Here is a 16,542-nt window from a genome sequence, read left to right as displayed (position 1 = left end):
GATTTTTTGCCAGATATCAGACAAAGGCTACGGGTGGGCCATTTAACTAACGACTCAGTCAAGCTTTATTAGTCCATGTATGGGCACCTTAAGACTCCAATGAACACAACTAACTATATGGAACTTTGTAGACAATGGACAAAAGATGGGTAAACACAGCAGAGCTGCAATAAAAATAGACTTCTGCTTCAATTAAAACATCCTTAAAAAAGAGGAAAAAAACTGAATTTTCTACCTCTTGTGGGCAGGTCCCTCTGATCCCATTTTATTTAGTAACCCTTGTTTTTTAATTTTTTCAGAGTCCCTGTTTGCTATAAATGTATGTAATGTGATGTACTAGTGCCATAAAATAAATGAAGATGATCATTAATTAAATCATTCTCATCCTAAGAGGCCTAATTATCAAAATTTGAATACGAGAATTTTTCTCTAATTGAAATGACACTTAAGAAAATTGAACATTAGGGGCAGATTTATTAAGATGTAAGATTAGAGCTCACTATAGATAGGGGCACATTTACTAAGCAGTCATGAGATTTTTCTTACTTATAGATAATTTCGAGATTTACAAGTGGGTTTTCACCAGAACTCGATTTTTTTGTTATTATTCCCAGAAATATTTGAGTGGGAATAACTCCCATAATTCGTGATTTATTAATGTTTAGTTAACTTTTTTTGTAAAATGAAAATTCGACAGGTTTGATCTGTCGAGTACAATTAAGTCCTATGGAGGCTTAGAATAGTAGAGGAATAGAACAGTCAGTGACAGCCTGTCCTTGACACATTTTCAAGGACAATTTAAACCCCTCGTTGTTTTCAGTTTCACCCAGTTCAAAGGAAACTTAATCTCCTCATTGTTTTCTATTTCACACTTTTCAAGGGGAAGTTAATCATTTCATTGTTTTCAGTTTCACCCACTTCAAAGTGAAACTTAAACACGTTATTGTTTTCCAAGAATGAATGACAATGCTTCTAAAATGGCTGCTGGAGCAATTTCTGTTTGGGAAAAATAAAGAGGATTCATGGAACAAATTTCCGTTTAAACTAAAAATTTCCGTTCAAATGATTAAAGCATTATCGCGACATTTTATAAATACAGTAATGATCGTGTTTAATTCAAATATATACCATGCTGAGTTTATATGACTTTCAAGGCCAGAAAAAAACGAATTTTAGTAAATGTGCCCCATAAATTCACCTGCTTACTATTCATTTCTATGGGATTTTTAGAAGTGTATTTATCAATGGCTGAAAGTTAGAGTTCACCATTTGATATACACTTCTAAAAATTCAATAGGAATTAACAGAAAGTGGGTGAATATTTCCAAGATGAGTTTTAATCTGCCATTTTGATAAATCTGCAGATTTATAAAACTCTAATTTTTCTTTTTTTTTTACATTGAATTAACTGATTTTTACAAATGTCTGGCATTTATTAAAAAATCTAAACTGGAAATCCTGTATGGAAAAAAGTCACAGAAATGTAAAAAAAAACTTGTTGCAAAATAACCACGACTTGGTATTGTCACACAAAAAACAGCGTCAAAAATCTGAAAGCTCTCAGGATTTGAAGCAAAGAAAGATCTTCCAGGAAAGGGACATTGACCTCTACATGATTTGACAAGTTTTAGATGGTGTATTTTCAGATTGAGAATTGTCTCAGTTTTGCCGCATAGTATATCCATAGTAAAATGAGTGAGTTGCAGCGCAAACAAATTTGAATCGTAGTAAAAATGTTAATTCCAATAATGATAAATCGGACGCCGTTAGGGGGCCATTTACAAATGATAGAATTTTTTTTTTTCGATTTGGATTTTTTTAGTGCTAAAAGTAAGAGATACCCAATTCTCATTTTTTTTCAAGATTTACTAAGCATCAAAATGGCTAAAAACCTGAATCCGACAATTCGCCAGCTTAAGCCTGTCGAGATCATATAGAAGTCACTGGCAGATGTCCCTTCCCTCAGGAGCTTCTAAGCTTCAGGTTTTTGGTGCAGCAATTTGAAACAGTGGAGGTTTTGGTGCATTCTAGTGTTGCAACTTTTTCCCGGCACAGACTTTTATTGGTTCAGACTTTTAATGTCAGACATTGGTGGAAATGAGCTTGTTGGAAATTTTAAAAAAAAATCACAAATATTAGTGTTCCTGATCTCCCTCTTTAGGGGAATAAATGCATAGGCTTATAAGTAAATTATTACTAATGAACCCAAAGGGAAAGTTTTTATTTCTGAGGATAGGACGTTCTATTTCTCACAAAAGCCTCTCAAATTTCAATCCAGTTGCCGGTCTGGCTGAGTAAAATGAGACGAAAACACATATTGCACAGCCAGAAACTCTCCAAAGGCTGAGTGAGTTATAGAGCTGGTAGTGCCCCATTAGCGCGATACAGCCCGGGTGGAACCGAGCAGCACAGGCTACACCTCTCACAGCTTGTTACCGGACTGCAGCTTCCGGGCTGCTTCCCCTGACTTCCCTTCACACTACGGAAGCCATAAGAGAGCACCAAAAATATTTTGTTCTTAGCTGTCACCAATAAAGTTTCATCTACTGAAGCGGGGAAAAAAAAAACCTTCGCCTGCCAATGCTTTCCGCGGGGCGGGGACAAAGAAGCTGGGGGCGGGCTTAGGAACGGTACAGCTCTCCGAGACCCTACATCCGTAGGGAGAAACATGGCGACAGGCACGGATTTTGGACTGAAGAGCACAGTGTGGCAGAGTGAGTGAAACGTCAGAGGGGTGCAGGGTTGTGTCTTACAGTGACTGTCACTAAATGCCCTCTAGCCGTGTGCAAGGGGTGGGGTTAGGGCTTTGACAAGAATCATGGTCATTTCAGACAAGTTTCTCTTGGGGAGTATAAGGTCCCTTCTGTGACTTGTTTTCATTGCATGAAAATAATGGGTTCCAGGGAGGCGCCTCTGTTTTATTACTCTGGGTTTGGCACTTAGCTTTAGGCGTTAATTAGTTGTATGGAAACTTTTTCTTTGCACTAAACCCCATATTCTATATATATATCATACATATTATCTCCTAGTGTTGAGTAACTGCACATCAGTGAGCAGGCAGTGTATCATAGTATGTAGTAGGAATGCATTGCTTGCCCTTGTGGTTCAGAGTGCAGAAAGCTACTTTTATACAACATAAACATGCATAGTAATTGTGTCCTCTTGTTCCTCAACTAAATTACCATTGTATTATTTTTGGTTCGGTAACTTAAGTTGCATAATCTGTGGCTAATGAATTGTGCCAAAATGCCAGTATTTAAAAAGTGTCTCAGCATGTAGATGTGTAAGGCAGCTGTAGGGGCACATTTATCTGAAGATTTGAGACCACATTTAAAGGGGAACTATCACAACCAGTGGCTCGGGGCAATATGTTGCTCCCCAACCCCTTGGATGTTGCTCTCAGTGCCCCCAAACCAGGTAGTTATTTTTAAATTCCTGACAAGTTTTGGTTGAATAAAAACAAGATTTACTACCAAATAAAGCCTCTTGTACACTGATAGTGTGCATAGAGGCTCCCTAATAGCCAATCTTAGCCCTTATTTGGCACCTCAGTGAACTTTTATGATGCTTGTCTTGCTCTCCAACTCTTGAAACAACCCCCTCCCAACACACAGCCCCCTCTACAAAGGCATTACTGGCCACGCCTCAATGTCCAGTGTCTCTAGTAGCAACTATCTACCTGCAGAGTTATACAGCAGGTTGGTGGCTGCCATCTTAGGTCACATCACATCTAGTATCTTTCTTCTTGCCAGTGAATATGTTTCCTGCAGTGTGCATGCTTTTGTTTGACAATGACTGCCAGGGAGATGGATTCCAGATGTGAAGTGCAGCAGGGTAGAAATCTCCCCCAGAAAGCTCCTCGACTTCTGCATGACTTATGATACTGTTGGGAAAGGGGGCTATTGATTAAAAATTGAAAGTGGATGGGGATTAGTTCCCCTTTTAGTATATAGCCTGGCAGACACCTCAGTAACTAATGATCAATGGAGGGCCAAACACAGTAAGAAAATAAATAAGGTCTGGTTCTGGATGGATCTGCAACCCAATACAGGATTGGTAATAAACATACCTCTAAACAAGGCTCTTCCAAAAAATAAAAAACAGTGGCATTAAAACTTTTTTTTTTTTACAATCAGTGATTGATTGACAGTGTTTCTCCCTTCCTTGCTTGTCTTGAGACTGGGAACTTGGTGGGGTGTGTCTGGGGTTTAGTGGTCTGGGACCAATAACAATGTCTGCATTGCATCATTTCAGCAGTTGGGCCAGGCAGAGTGGTTAGATGTTTTCAGAAATAACAAAATTGTGCATCCACCCCAAACAAACACTAAGCCAAATTCAGGGTTGAAATGTTTAACACTTTCATGATGAAAGCAGAGAGTGACTGCAAGCGGAAATTAAAACCTTATAACTGGGTTTATCAGTTCCCTGTTTCTTACTCTACCCACAAGCATGTTGTGGGCTTTTCTTTGGGATGTGTGTCATCTGTGTATCTGCAGTGCATCACATTCCCACAGTGATCAGTGGGTTGCCCTGGAATCAAAATCTGTAAACTCTTACAAACGCCAGAGGGGGTACTGTAAGATGCCATAGACATGTACTTTTTATATTTGGCCTGTGAGTCAATTTTCTTTTGTTTTTTCTTGGTGCAGACATGGCATTGGGGGACTTGATCCCTAAACGCCTATGGCATATATGACTGTAGGAAATGTTGGGTTATACATACTGCACACTAGCTTACACATTTGTAATTATGCTTTTAAAATTTAAAACCTATGAAGTTTTGCTTAATCCTCTTTTCAAACTGAGCATATCTTTTATGCTGGGCCTCATTTACTCATTAGTTTTACAGCATTAAAAGTGAAGGCATAAGCCACACTGGTGGTCCGTTTGCAATTGTGCCTATTTTGTTGCAGACACAATTGCCTGGCTGACTAACTGGTGCTAAACCTTACACTGAAATCCTCAGGTTGTGCTGGGTTTTAGTGGGTGGAATTCTGGGTGACAAACACATGCAAAAAAGGCACATGCCAGGTTTTTTTTTTATGTTTACTCTATTCTTAATCTTTTATTCTTTTTTGTGTGTGCATGGGTGGCCTTAACCACATCAACCATATCTGTGGTTGTAGGATTATCTGCTTGTACTCAATACTGGACCAGAATTAAAGGTATACAGAAGAAGCAGGTGCCTAGGGGCCTGCCATGGGGTAGCGACATGCCTTGGGCGCCCACAACCTTAGGCCAGACACTGACCCAATGCCCAATTTCATGTTATGTCTGGCTGGCATTGTGTGAATAGATTTTGGCATTGGTTATTAAGATGTAATAGAAGAAGTTTCCTTATGAATTTTGCATAGTACTGCATCATATTGCATTGTATTTGATGTTTTTTGTGCGTGTATATTTCAGCTGAATGTTTGTTTCTATCTATTGAATATATTTTCTTTTTGTTTTAAAGAAATAAAAACTGAAGTCTTGGATGACTGTAGGAAAGGGGACGAATGGAAGGTAATTTGAACACAATATGACCTCTTTTCTAATCAGTACATTAATATTGTAGTAGTTGTTGTGTAAGTACTGGAAGGACACAGTGACAGTGTATAACATAGTATCTGATGATTTATGTTGGCACTTGGGATTTATCAGCCAACCCAGAAATGAAAGAGGTAACTACTTGTGTAACCTGCTGTAATACATGGTTCCAAGTTTGTTTCTTATATTAAAGGAGAAGAAAAGGTTTGATCACTGGGTGGGGGGGGGGGGGGTGGTTGCCAAATGTTACTTTAACAAAAATGGTACTTTAACAAAAAGCCAGCTTTTTCACTCTATTGCACATGCATCAGCCCCAGGATTTTTAAGAAAGAAGGATTACTCTCTAGGATATGCCCTGGCCTGGTGTGGTTTTCTTCTAACAGGAACACCAGCCCAATGTATTGGGTAAGTGATTACAATCACTAGGGGGATGCCTAACATTTGCTACCCCACCCCATTGACAGAACCTTTCCTTCTCTTTTAAAGGAGACATCTCATAACTGAACATCTACCCAAACTGGAAGGCAGTAATAATAAATGGTGATGGTTTCACTCTGGACTAAAAATGATCTTTATCTTTAATAATGGTCCCTAAACAAGGGCACCCCATAAATCTGCTATGGCCCCTTGCATTTACACAAGCAAAGACAGGCTTCAGTTCAGATCAGCCTAGTGCATTGTGCTGAGTGTCGCCGGCTCTCCTGCACAGCCGGGTAATCCAGCCAGAAGGAAGTGGAACAGATGGGCAGAACTTGTAGGGATTTTGGAGAGATTTCAATAAATCAGCCCGAATCACAGCTTTTTAAAGTGCATTCTTTCACTGTTTAAAAGTGTTGAATGTAATGGCACATTTTCGATTTCACACAGTATGTCGCAATTAATCACCTACTTTCTTAGTGATCACTTCAGAAACAGCTGACAGCTCTCATTTTTATCTCAGTAAAAGCAGTTGAAAAACAACACAAAACTAGGATATTTATGACATAATACATGTTTTAGAACTATATGTACTGGTAGCTTCAGTTTAAAATAATTCAGTAGTCAGAAATAACTTGCGGGTTTGCTAATATACAGCACTAGACGCTACTTTGTAATAAACATTCATTATTTATTCTGTGCAGTATGTAAAATAAAACCATTCGTTCTCTAACCTGCTGGTTAATCAAGGAGCACCTATCCTCTTACCATGAGCGTCTGGTGGCTGCAGAATGCTCTGCAGTGACAGAAAGCATAATCTCTTCGTATTGGCTGCTGGTCTGCTCATTATACAGGATTGTGTTGGTATTGTAAATGACAGAAAAGCTTATTTTGCTCTATAGAAGCAAAACTAACACAATTTATTTTTGACTGTAGAATCCCTTTAAGTATAATGGCACAGGGAGTGTTTCCAGGGTTATTCAGCAGAATAGAGTGGTGGTCAGATTGCCCATGTCTGCCTGTCACTGCTTTAATGTAATTAAATGGAAAATGCCCTGGTTGAAGCACACAGGGCGATGACAAACCTTTAATGTGTTGTGTGCGTGTATGCATTACTTATTATCAGTCCATTTACACTTCCAAACAAATATATGATCTTTTTTACATATAGATACTTCTATTAGATCATTTCACAACCAAATTGCTGACATCATGTTGCAAGATGACAGACTTGTTGCAAGAGGGTATAACAGGTAAGTTTTTCCCTGTTCCAGGCTTACTCTTGAGAACACAATATTTACTCTTTATACTGGTGTTGCACTACTACAACATACACATATTTATGTACAAGATTTCATACAGTCACGGGATGTAGTTGTCCATATGTTTTTCTGTCCTTCAAGAAATACCTCATATGCTCAGGAAGTATCTAGGAAACATGAAAAATAAACACAGCTATTTCCCCAGCATTATTATTTTATAGATTCAGTCACACAGGGCAGAGACAATTATGTTTGTTTCTTTAGTAAGTTTCAAAATATTGAGACCTACATTAGCAATTATTTTCATTTAAAGCTCTCAAACCACAGTGTTACTGCCTTCTGAAATGGGAGTCATACTACATAGCAAGGAACATAATAATTGCTGCATTTTCAACATTAAACATACAGCATCAGTTCTCGCTTATCTCTTTCCTCGCAGTAGTAGAATGTTGTTCTGTACCGCACTCTGCTAAATAGCTTTCCTTTTACCTGTCCAGTTTAATTTCATGAAAAATCTAATTTTTTTTCAATTCTTTGTGTAGTGGTAGAGGACCTTTTTAAAAAACGACAACCGGTTGAACACATGAAAGCCATTTACTTTATATCTCCCAATGAAAAGGTTTGTAACAGTATCAGTCAGTTTTATACCTTGGTGTAAATGGAAAGGAAAATGTTTGACTTTTTATGTAAATAACATGTCCAGCAGAGCTATTATGATTCTTTAAAGGAAAACTATACCCCGTGGATGAATATTATGTTAAATAATCCCGCCAAACTGGAATATATATATCAGAAAATATTGCCCTTTTACATCCTTTCCATTGATCCACCATTTAGTGATGGGCTGTGTGCTCCCTCAGAGATCACCTGACAGGAAATAATGCAGCTCTTACTGTAACGGGAAGTAGTGTGGAAGCAAAATGCAGAACTGTGTCCATTAATTGACTGATGTGGCCTAGCATGTATGTGTGCCTTGGCTTGGTTGTGCGCACTGTGAATCCTATGATCCCAGGAGGTGTCCCTTAATTCTTAAAATGGCAATTTTCTATTTAGGAGTACCCAATAGCACATACTTCTATCAAAAGTATATTTTTATGAAAATGGTTTATTTAGATGAAGCAGGGTTTTACATATGACCGTTGTTCTTTGGGGGTATAGTTTCCCTTTAAGCACAGGGATCACATGGGTTCTTTACAGGATTACATTTTTTTCTCGTAGAAGATTAGGGACAGATTTATGAAAATGCGAGGTTACAATTCACCACAGAAAAACTCACCCACTTTCTGTTTATTCCTATGGAAACTCAATAGGAAGCAGGTGAGTTTTTCTGGTGTAAGCTCTAAATTCACATTTTAATAAATCTTCCTCTAAAGGTCGCCATACATGGGTCAATTTTAGCTGCTGATATTAGACTCGCAAGTCTTTTTCGGCGATTTCCCGAAATCGCCTCGCCGCGTCTGCCATCCCGCCGGCGACTTACATGTTTGCCGGTGGGATGGCAGAAGGAAGGCAACTCGGGGAGATTAGTCGCCCGCGAGCAGGGAGTTTTGCAGCGGGCGACTAATCTCCCCGTGTACCAGAGCCCTTAGACTGATTTGGCAGCTTACCTGTCCATGTATGGGCACCAATGACGGGCCTCCCCGACCGACATCTGGTCTAAAATTGTGCAGATCAGGCAGGTTTGCTTTTTACGTCTGATCAGGGGCCACATCGGCGGTGCCTATGCCCGCTGTTTTAATCTTTTGGCCTTAAGGTGACCTCGCCAAGCGATCGGATCTTACAGCGTATGGCCATCTTTAGTGGTAGGATGCTTTGACTCAAGCATAACCAGTGGCTTTAACTTGGTTAATATCTTTTCATTTGCAATATCTCTTTATTTGCATCTGTGGAGGACATAAAAAGTGGTAATTTACTGATAGACTAATGGCAGACAGTGCTGATTCTCAGCCTGCAGATAAACACATGCCAAAAATAAACACCTAGGCTGGCTTCAGCCTTTCCCTGTGCCTGAGCCATTGCGTCAGCTTGGCTGCGTGCACATGGAGCAGATTTAGGTTCCAAAATCCGCTCCAAGTGCCCTCACTCTAGATGACACAGTGGCTCCTGATGCAGGCACAGGGAAAGGCTGATTCTCTTCCTGCTTTTATTCACAGGCTGGAAATCAGTCCTGTATGGAATTAGCCTTATTTTTTTTTTTATCAGTTATTTTCTGTACAGGCTTTCACTATTTATCTTTCATTCTAATGTCTAAACGGCTTCCTGGTTGTTAGGAAATATAAGCTTCAGTTTCAATTCCAAACTGGAGAACCACGAAAAAATATACATTTTGCTTTACAAGTGCCTTGGGTGTCCATGGGACTATAGGGGATGTACACCTACTGACTGATGTCAGAATATGAATAGCCCATGCAATTAAAATGTTTTCCCCTAATCCGTCTTAAAGTTTTAAAGACATTTGACTAACCCAATTAGTAAAAAATGTTTTAAAGGGCACCTATCAGAGGTCTAATAATCCTGAACTTTGGTTGGTGGAACCATACTATTTTGGCAAAAAATGCTCTTAATGAACACTGCATGTACAAGATTCTTACCTTTGTATGTTATAGGATCCAAAAAGGCTACTGTTTAGGGGGGCATTAGAATAGATTGTGTCCTGCTTAACCCTGGCCTCACAGTTCATACAGTCCCATAAATATTAGGCCAAACACTGTGATTGTGTGTTATTGAACTAACTACCATCAACTTCTGGTGTACTAGAATAATAGGGTGAGTAGCTAGCCCTGATAAACATTCATAAAGTAGTTATGGCAAAGGAATAGAAATAAGGCCTCACTTTAAACAGAATCCAATGAGCTTTTATGTCTTTTTAGTCTGTAGATTGTTTGGTGAATGACTTCAACAGTAAATCTGCCAGCAAATACAAAGCTGCTTATGTCTATTTCAGTGATGGTAAGTGCACCCTCTCTGAATTTTGAAACTCTTTACAGCAACTGTATTGTTGCCTTTCATGATCTTATGTGTAAAACTTTTCCCTGTACTTAACTAATGATTATGGTATAAACAATTTGGACAAACCTGAGTCCTGCCTTCACTAGCATTCTGTTTTACAGTTTGTCCTGACAGCCTCTTCAACAAGCTGAAGTCCTGTCATCCCAAGACAATAAAAAGGTGTAAGGAGATCAGTATTTCGTTTTTCCCTAAGGAGTCACAGGTAAAGTCCCTAATTTAATGCATCACTCTCTCCAGACTAAAGTGCATTCAAATAAATGGTTTGAAGAGTGTATTAACAAAATGTTACAGTATTTTAATAGGTAAACTATGTCCTGGCTTTGGATAAATATTATTGTTTACCTTGTCAGTGGTAATATAGTATATATTTATTACTATAGTAATATATAATACATTTTTAATTTAGTAACTGTTGCCCTGGTTGTATATAAATTCACTTTGTCTATGATATAAATACATTTATAGCAATCAAAAAAGGCATGTGAACATCAACTTTCGACTTATACCTTGCTTTTAGGCAAGTTTTTGAGTTTGTTTTTCAAAATCGAATAAACTCGGATATAGAATGCTTGTTTATTTATTAATAAGGAAAACTTGTTTGAATAAACAACTTGAATACCTCACATTTTTCGAGTTTACAAACTTGAAAAATTTGAGTTTAAAAATATGGCTTGACTTTGCCAGGGACAACTCCCATTGACTTCTATAGAAACTTGCAAGCTTTTAGATGGCAAAGTTTTACATTCAAGTTGTCAGGTTTTTTGTACTTAATAATTAAAGGTATGGGATCTATCTAGAATGCTCAGGACCTGTTTTTTTTTTTTATAAGGTATCTTGGCGTAATTTGGATCTCCATGCCTTAAGTGTACTACTAATAATAATTTGAACATCAAATAAACCCAAGAGGATTGTTTTGCCTCCAATAAGGATTAATTATATCTTAGTTGGGAGTACAAGGTACAGTTTTTATTATTATAGAGAAAAAGGACGTCACATTTAAAAATCTGAATTATTTGATTAAAATAGGAGTCTATAGGAGACAGCATTCCTGTAATTCAGAGCTTTCTGGATAACAGGTTTCCGGATAATGGATCCTATACCTGTACCAGCCATAAAAAAAATCAAACTCACACATTGATAAATAACCCCTAAGAGTAACGCCTCACAGAGTAACATAGTAACATAGTAAGTTGGGTTGAAAAAAGACATATGTCTATCAAGTTCAACCATAATGCCTATATATAACCTGCCTAACTACTAGTTGATCCAGAGGAAGGCAAAAAAAAACCCCATCTGAAGTCTCTCTAATTTGCCGCAGAGGGGAAAAAATTCCTTCCTGACTCCAAGATGGCAATCGGACCAGTCCCTGGATCAACTAGTACTAAGAGCTATCTCCCATAACCCTGTATTCCCTCACTTGTACTGAGAGCTATCTCCCATAACCCTGTATTCCCTCACTTGTACTGAGAGCTATCTCCCATACCCCTGTATTCCCTCACTTGCTAAGAATCCATCCAGCCCCTTCTTAAAGTTATATAATGTATCAGCCAGCACGACTGATTCGGGGAGGGAATTCCACAACTTCACAGCTCTCACAGTAAAAAAACCTTTCTGAATATTTAAATGGAACCTCCCTTCTTCTAAACGAAGTGGGTGCCCTCGTGTCCGTTGGAAGGACCTACTGGTAAATAAAACATTAGAGAGGTTATTATATGATCCCTTTATATATTTATACATAGTTATCATGTCACCTCTTAAGCGTCTCTTCTCCAGTGTAAACAGACCCAACTTGGCCAGTCTTTCTTCATAACTGAGACTTTCCATACCCTTTACCAGCTTAGTTGCCCTTCTCTGGACCTTCTCTAATTCAATAATGTCCCGTTTGAGCACTGGAGACCAAAACTGAACAGCATATTCTAGATGGGGCCTTACCAGCGCTCTGTAAAGGGGAAGAATAACCCCCTCCTCCCGTGAATCTATACCCCTTTTAATACAGCTCAAAACCTTGTTTGCCCTTGCAGCTGCTGCCTGGCATTGCTTGCTACAGCCAAGTTTATTATCTACAAGGACTCCAAGGTCCTTCTCCATTATGGATTTGCCTAGTGCAGTCCCATTAAGGTTATACGGGGCTTGCATATTTTTACATCCCAGGTGCATGACCTTACATTTATCCACATTAAATCTCATCTGCCACTTAGCTGCCCAGATTGCCAGTTGGTCAAGATCCTGCTGCAGGGATGTCACATCCTGGATAGAATTGACTGGTCTGCAGAGTTTTGTGTCATCTGCAAACACTGATACATTACTCATAATACCCTCCCCTAAGTCATTTATGAACAAATTAAACAAAAGTGGACCCAGTACAGAACCCTGAGGGACCCCACTGAGGACCTTACTCCAAGTAGAGAATGTACCATTAACAACCACCCTCTGTACCCGATCCTGTAGCCAGTTTTCTATCCATGTGCAAATGACTTCACTAAGACCAATAGACCTTAGCTTAGAAAGCAGTCGTTTGTGGGGAACGGTATCAAATGCTTTGGCAAAATCCAAATAGATTATATCTACTGCATCCCCACTATCCAGCTTCTTACTTACCTCATCATAAAAAGCAATTAAATTGGTCTGACATGACCTGTCCTTCATAAAGCCATGCTGATTACTGCTCATAATGGCATTCTCCACTACATAATTTTGAATGTGATCCCTTAACAAGCCTTCAAATAACTTGCCCACCACGGATGTCAAACTTACAGGCCTATAATTGCCAGGCTGAGATCTTACTCCCTTTTTAAATATGGGAATGACATTCGCCTTCTTCCAATCCCTAGGTACCATACCTGATGAAAGAGAGTCTGAGAATATCAGAAACAAGGGCCAATGCAATTCTGCCCCTAGCTCTCTCAGTACCCGAGGGTGTATTCCATCTGGCCTAGGTGCCTTGTTTACATTTATCGTGTGTAACCCTTTAAGCACCATATCCTGTGCCAACCACTGTGTAGTTGGAGCTGAGGCAACAGTGCAGCTATTGGGTGGGACTTGGCCCACTGGCTCCTCTACTGTATACACAGAAGAAAAGAACTGGTTAAGCACATCTGCCTTTTCTGTATCCGCTGTAACCATATTGTTATTATAACTCAATGGGGCCACACCCTCAACCTGCATCTTTTTACTATTAATATACTTAAAAAACTTTTTGGGGTTAGTCTTGGCCTCGGCCGCGATGCGCTCCTCATTTTCTATCTTTGCGTTCCGGATTGCTGTTTTACAACACTTGTTATAGTGTTTATATTCATTGAACGCAGCTACTGTCCCCTCTGACTTATATTTCTTAAAAGTTTTCCTTTTTTTCCCTATTAACTTCTTTACCTCAGAGATAAGCCACATAGGGTGATTCTTAACACTTCTACTTTTTCTTATTAATGGAATGAATTGAGAACAGTAATGATTTAATATCATTTTAAATGACAACCATTTCTGCTCTGTGTTTTTATCAGTAAACATAATGCCCCAATCTATGCCCTGAAGCGCTGCCCTTAAGGAGCTAAAATTTGCCTTCCTAAAATTCAGTGTCTTTGTTGCCCCCATGTAAATTTGTTTCCTGCACCAAACATCAAATGAAATAACATTATGGTCACTATTACCCAGGGGTTCAACCACTTGCACATTTGCTATACGTTCTGGGTCATTAGAGAACACTAGATCTAGTATAGCATGGTTCCTGGTTGGCTCCTCAACAACCTGTGACATAAAGTTGTCCCATTTACTGTCCTGGCAGTACTATTGCCCCAGTCAATATCAGGGTAATTAAAATCCCCCATTATTATCACTTGCCCCAAACTAGCAGCCTTTTCTATTTGCAACAGGAGCTGGGCCTCCTCCTCTTTGCTTACATTAGGGGGTCTATAGCATACCCCTACAATTAGTTTGGTAGATTCTTTACTATCTGTGAGAAGCTCAACCCATAAGGATTCAGCTCCCTCTGTTACCCCCATCACTTCCTCCTTAATATTTGCTTTTAATTCCTGCTTAATGAACAGACACACTCCTCCTCCTTTTCTATTGCCCCTGTCCCTCCGAAACAATGTATACCCCCCAATATTAACTGCCCAGTCATGAGACTCATTCAACCAAGTTTCAGCAATGCCAATCACATCATATTTCCGCTCCAACGCCAGTACCTCCAGCTCTCCCATTTTACCAGTCAGACTCCTGCATTGGTAAACATACATTTAATACTGGTTCCGGCGTGAGAATGACGTGTAAACTAATTATGGGCCTCCCTGCCATTATCAATATCCCGAAGCAAGTCTCCTCCCCCATTTTCCCTTACTATGCCCACTACCTCATCTATCCTGTCTCCCACAGAATTTCCCGCTGCACCCTCCCCCCCCACTCCTAGTTTAAAATCTCCTCCAAAATGTGTTGGCTTTGCTGCTCTCAGGCTGTCTTTTTTTCAGCCTAAGAGATGCAGATCCACTCCTATACGCCACTCATACAGCATCTGCTCACTTGCAGGCACACACCTGCTTTCACATTAATGGCCCAAGCTCAGCTGAATGTGCCTGCAAGTGAGCAGATGCTGTGCAGATCATTGGCGTGGCGTACAGGAGCGGATCCGCTTCTCTCAGGCTGAAAAAAAAAAAACGACAGGAAAGAGCCAGAACTACACATCAGAACTGCTTTCAGATAACCTATTGTTTCTTCTACTCCCATGTAAATAAAGGAGTCCCAAGCTATTGAGTGCTATTCTAATATCTACTACTTTTAGCAATAAAGGTGTCAGGGAGTTTCTATCTTGCTACCTTCCTATTATTCTGCTGATGGGCTGCTGGGGTGGGGGAAAGGGAAGGGGGTGACATCACTCCAACTTGCAGCTCAGTAGTAAAGTGTGACTGAAGTTTATCAGAGTACAAGTCACATGGCTGTGGCACCCAGGGAAATGAAGATCATGGCTAACTCCCTTGTGAAATTTCAGAATTAAAAAATGATTTCAATGCAAGATTCTGCTGGAGAAGCTCTATTAACTGCGTTTTTAAAAAAACATGTTTTCCCATGACAGTTTTCTTTTAACTGTTAGTGCAGAGGGAGGCATCAATAAGCTGTACCCATATATAATATGGATGGAAACATTAATGAGGTAAAAACTCAAAATCAGCCTGTAATAGAAGCCTATTACATTTATTTTCATTTTGAAGATAGATCAGACTATAGCATGGGTGGGCAAACTACGGCCTGCGGGCCACATCCGGCCTGCTGCCCTTTTTAATCCGGCCCGCCGACACGGGCCCCTTAAAAGAAATATGGGCCCTGCGCATGGGCGCAACCATATAAATGTATGCTGGGTGGGGACAGAAGTCGGAGGGTGCCAAAGCAGCCGCATAGGGCCGCGCCGCAGGGAGAAACGCCGCAGGTCCCTGGGGGGGTGATGGAGGACGCTGGGGGGAGGATGCTGGGGAGTGGAGCTGGAGGATGCTGGGGAGTGGAGCTGGAGGATGCTGGGGTGGGGAGCTGCAGGATGCTGGGGAGTGGAGCCGGAGGATGCTGGGCTGGGTAATTGCAGGATGCAGGGGAGTGGAGCTGTGGGATACAGGGGGGGAGCTGAGAGGCCTCGTGATTTCCGATGGCAGCCCTGGGCATAACGCTGTCCGGCCCGGCTGTAAGTGAATGTAGCCACTGAGCCAAAAAGTTTGCCCACCCCTGAACTATAGGGTAGTGGTTCAGAGATTCTCAGTATAAGAAGCAATACAGTAACACAATGTACAACATTACATTATGTATAAGCTGATTTCAGTTTTAATTACTGTGTTTATGCTTATACAGAGAATTAAGTGTTTTTTTTTTTTGTTTCCTTCTCTAATGGTATATAACATTCTTTTCTTACAGCGCAGCCAGTCTCTGCTTCAGCTTATTGTAATGTGACTTTCATTTATGATGGGAGTTCTTTCCTTATGAACAAACTTTAAACGAGAAAAGCTGAAGAATCAGTCTGCTCTGATTACCATTTGGTGTCAGGAAATATTTTATTTTCTTTCTGAGTAATATTAGGAACATCTTCATATGGATTTTTTTGTCTTGCAGTGGATAACAAGCAAGTTAGAAAGCATTATGTAAAGCAGTAAAAAGCTTGTTTCCTTTTTGTTTCTTTGCTAGTTTCTCTAAGAGCTTCCTGTGCTTTTGGTTAATACTGAACAAAGGAAATCCAAGGAGATAAGAGCTAACTCTTTTTTTAAAGGAGAACTATACCCCCGGGCACAAAAAGCACCTTAATTATCACTGCCTAGACCCCCTCCACCTTAAGGGTGGTTTTTGCACCGGGTGGGGG

At 39.9% G+C, this 16,542-nt stretch overlaps 1 protein-coding gene across 1 annotated transcript in view; it reads left to right on the top strand.

Moving 5' to 3' along the window:
- The first annotated feature begins 2,558 nt into the window (after nucleotides 1-2,558).
- The window catches only part of stxbp3 (syntaxin binding protein 3), a 33,155-nt gene continuing 19,171 nt past the window's right edge, over nucleotides 2,559-16,542 (top strand). The window contains 6 exon segments of the mRNA NM_001015972.2: nucleotides 2,559-2,714; nucleotides 5,456-5,505; nucleotides 7,118-7,199; nucleotides 7,751-7,827; nucleotides 10,079-10,157; nucleotides 10,319-10,419. Of these exon segments, the coding sequence (NP_001015972.1) occupies nucleotides 2,669-2,714; nucleotides 5,456-5,505; nucleotides 7,118-7,199; nucleotides 7,751-7,827; nucleotides 10,079-10,157; nucleotides 10,319-10,419 (435 nt within the window). The 5' untranslated portion in view covers nucleotides 2,559-2,668.

This window comes from Xenopus tropicalis, chromosome 4, assembly GCF_000004195.4.
Source record: "Xenopus tropicalis strain Nigerian chromosome 4, UCB_Xtro_10.0, whole genome shotgun sequence".
NCBI lineage: Eukaryota > Metazoa > Chordata > Amphibia > Anura > Pipidae > Xenopus > Xenopus tropicalis.
The sequence above is the reverse complement of the archived record's forward strand: the minus strand, read 5'-3'. Positions and strand labels throughout refer to the sequence as shown.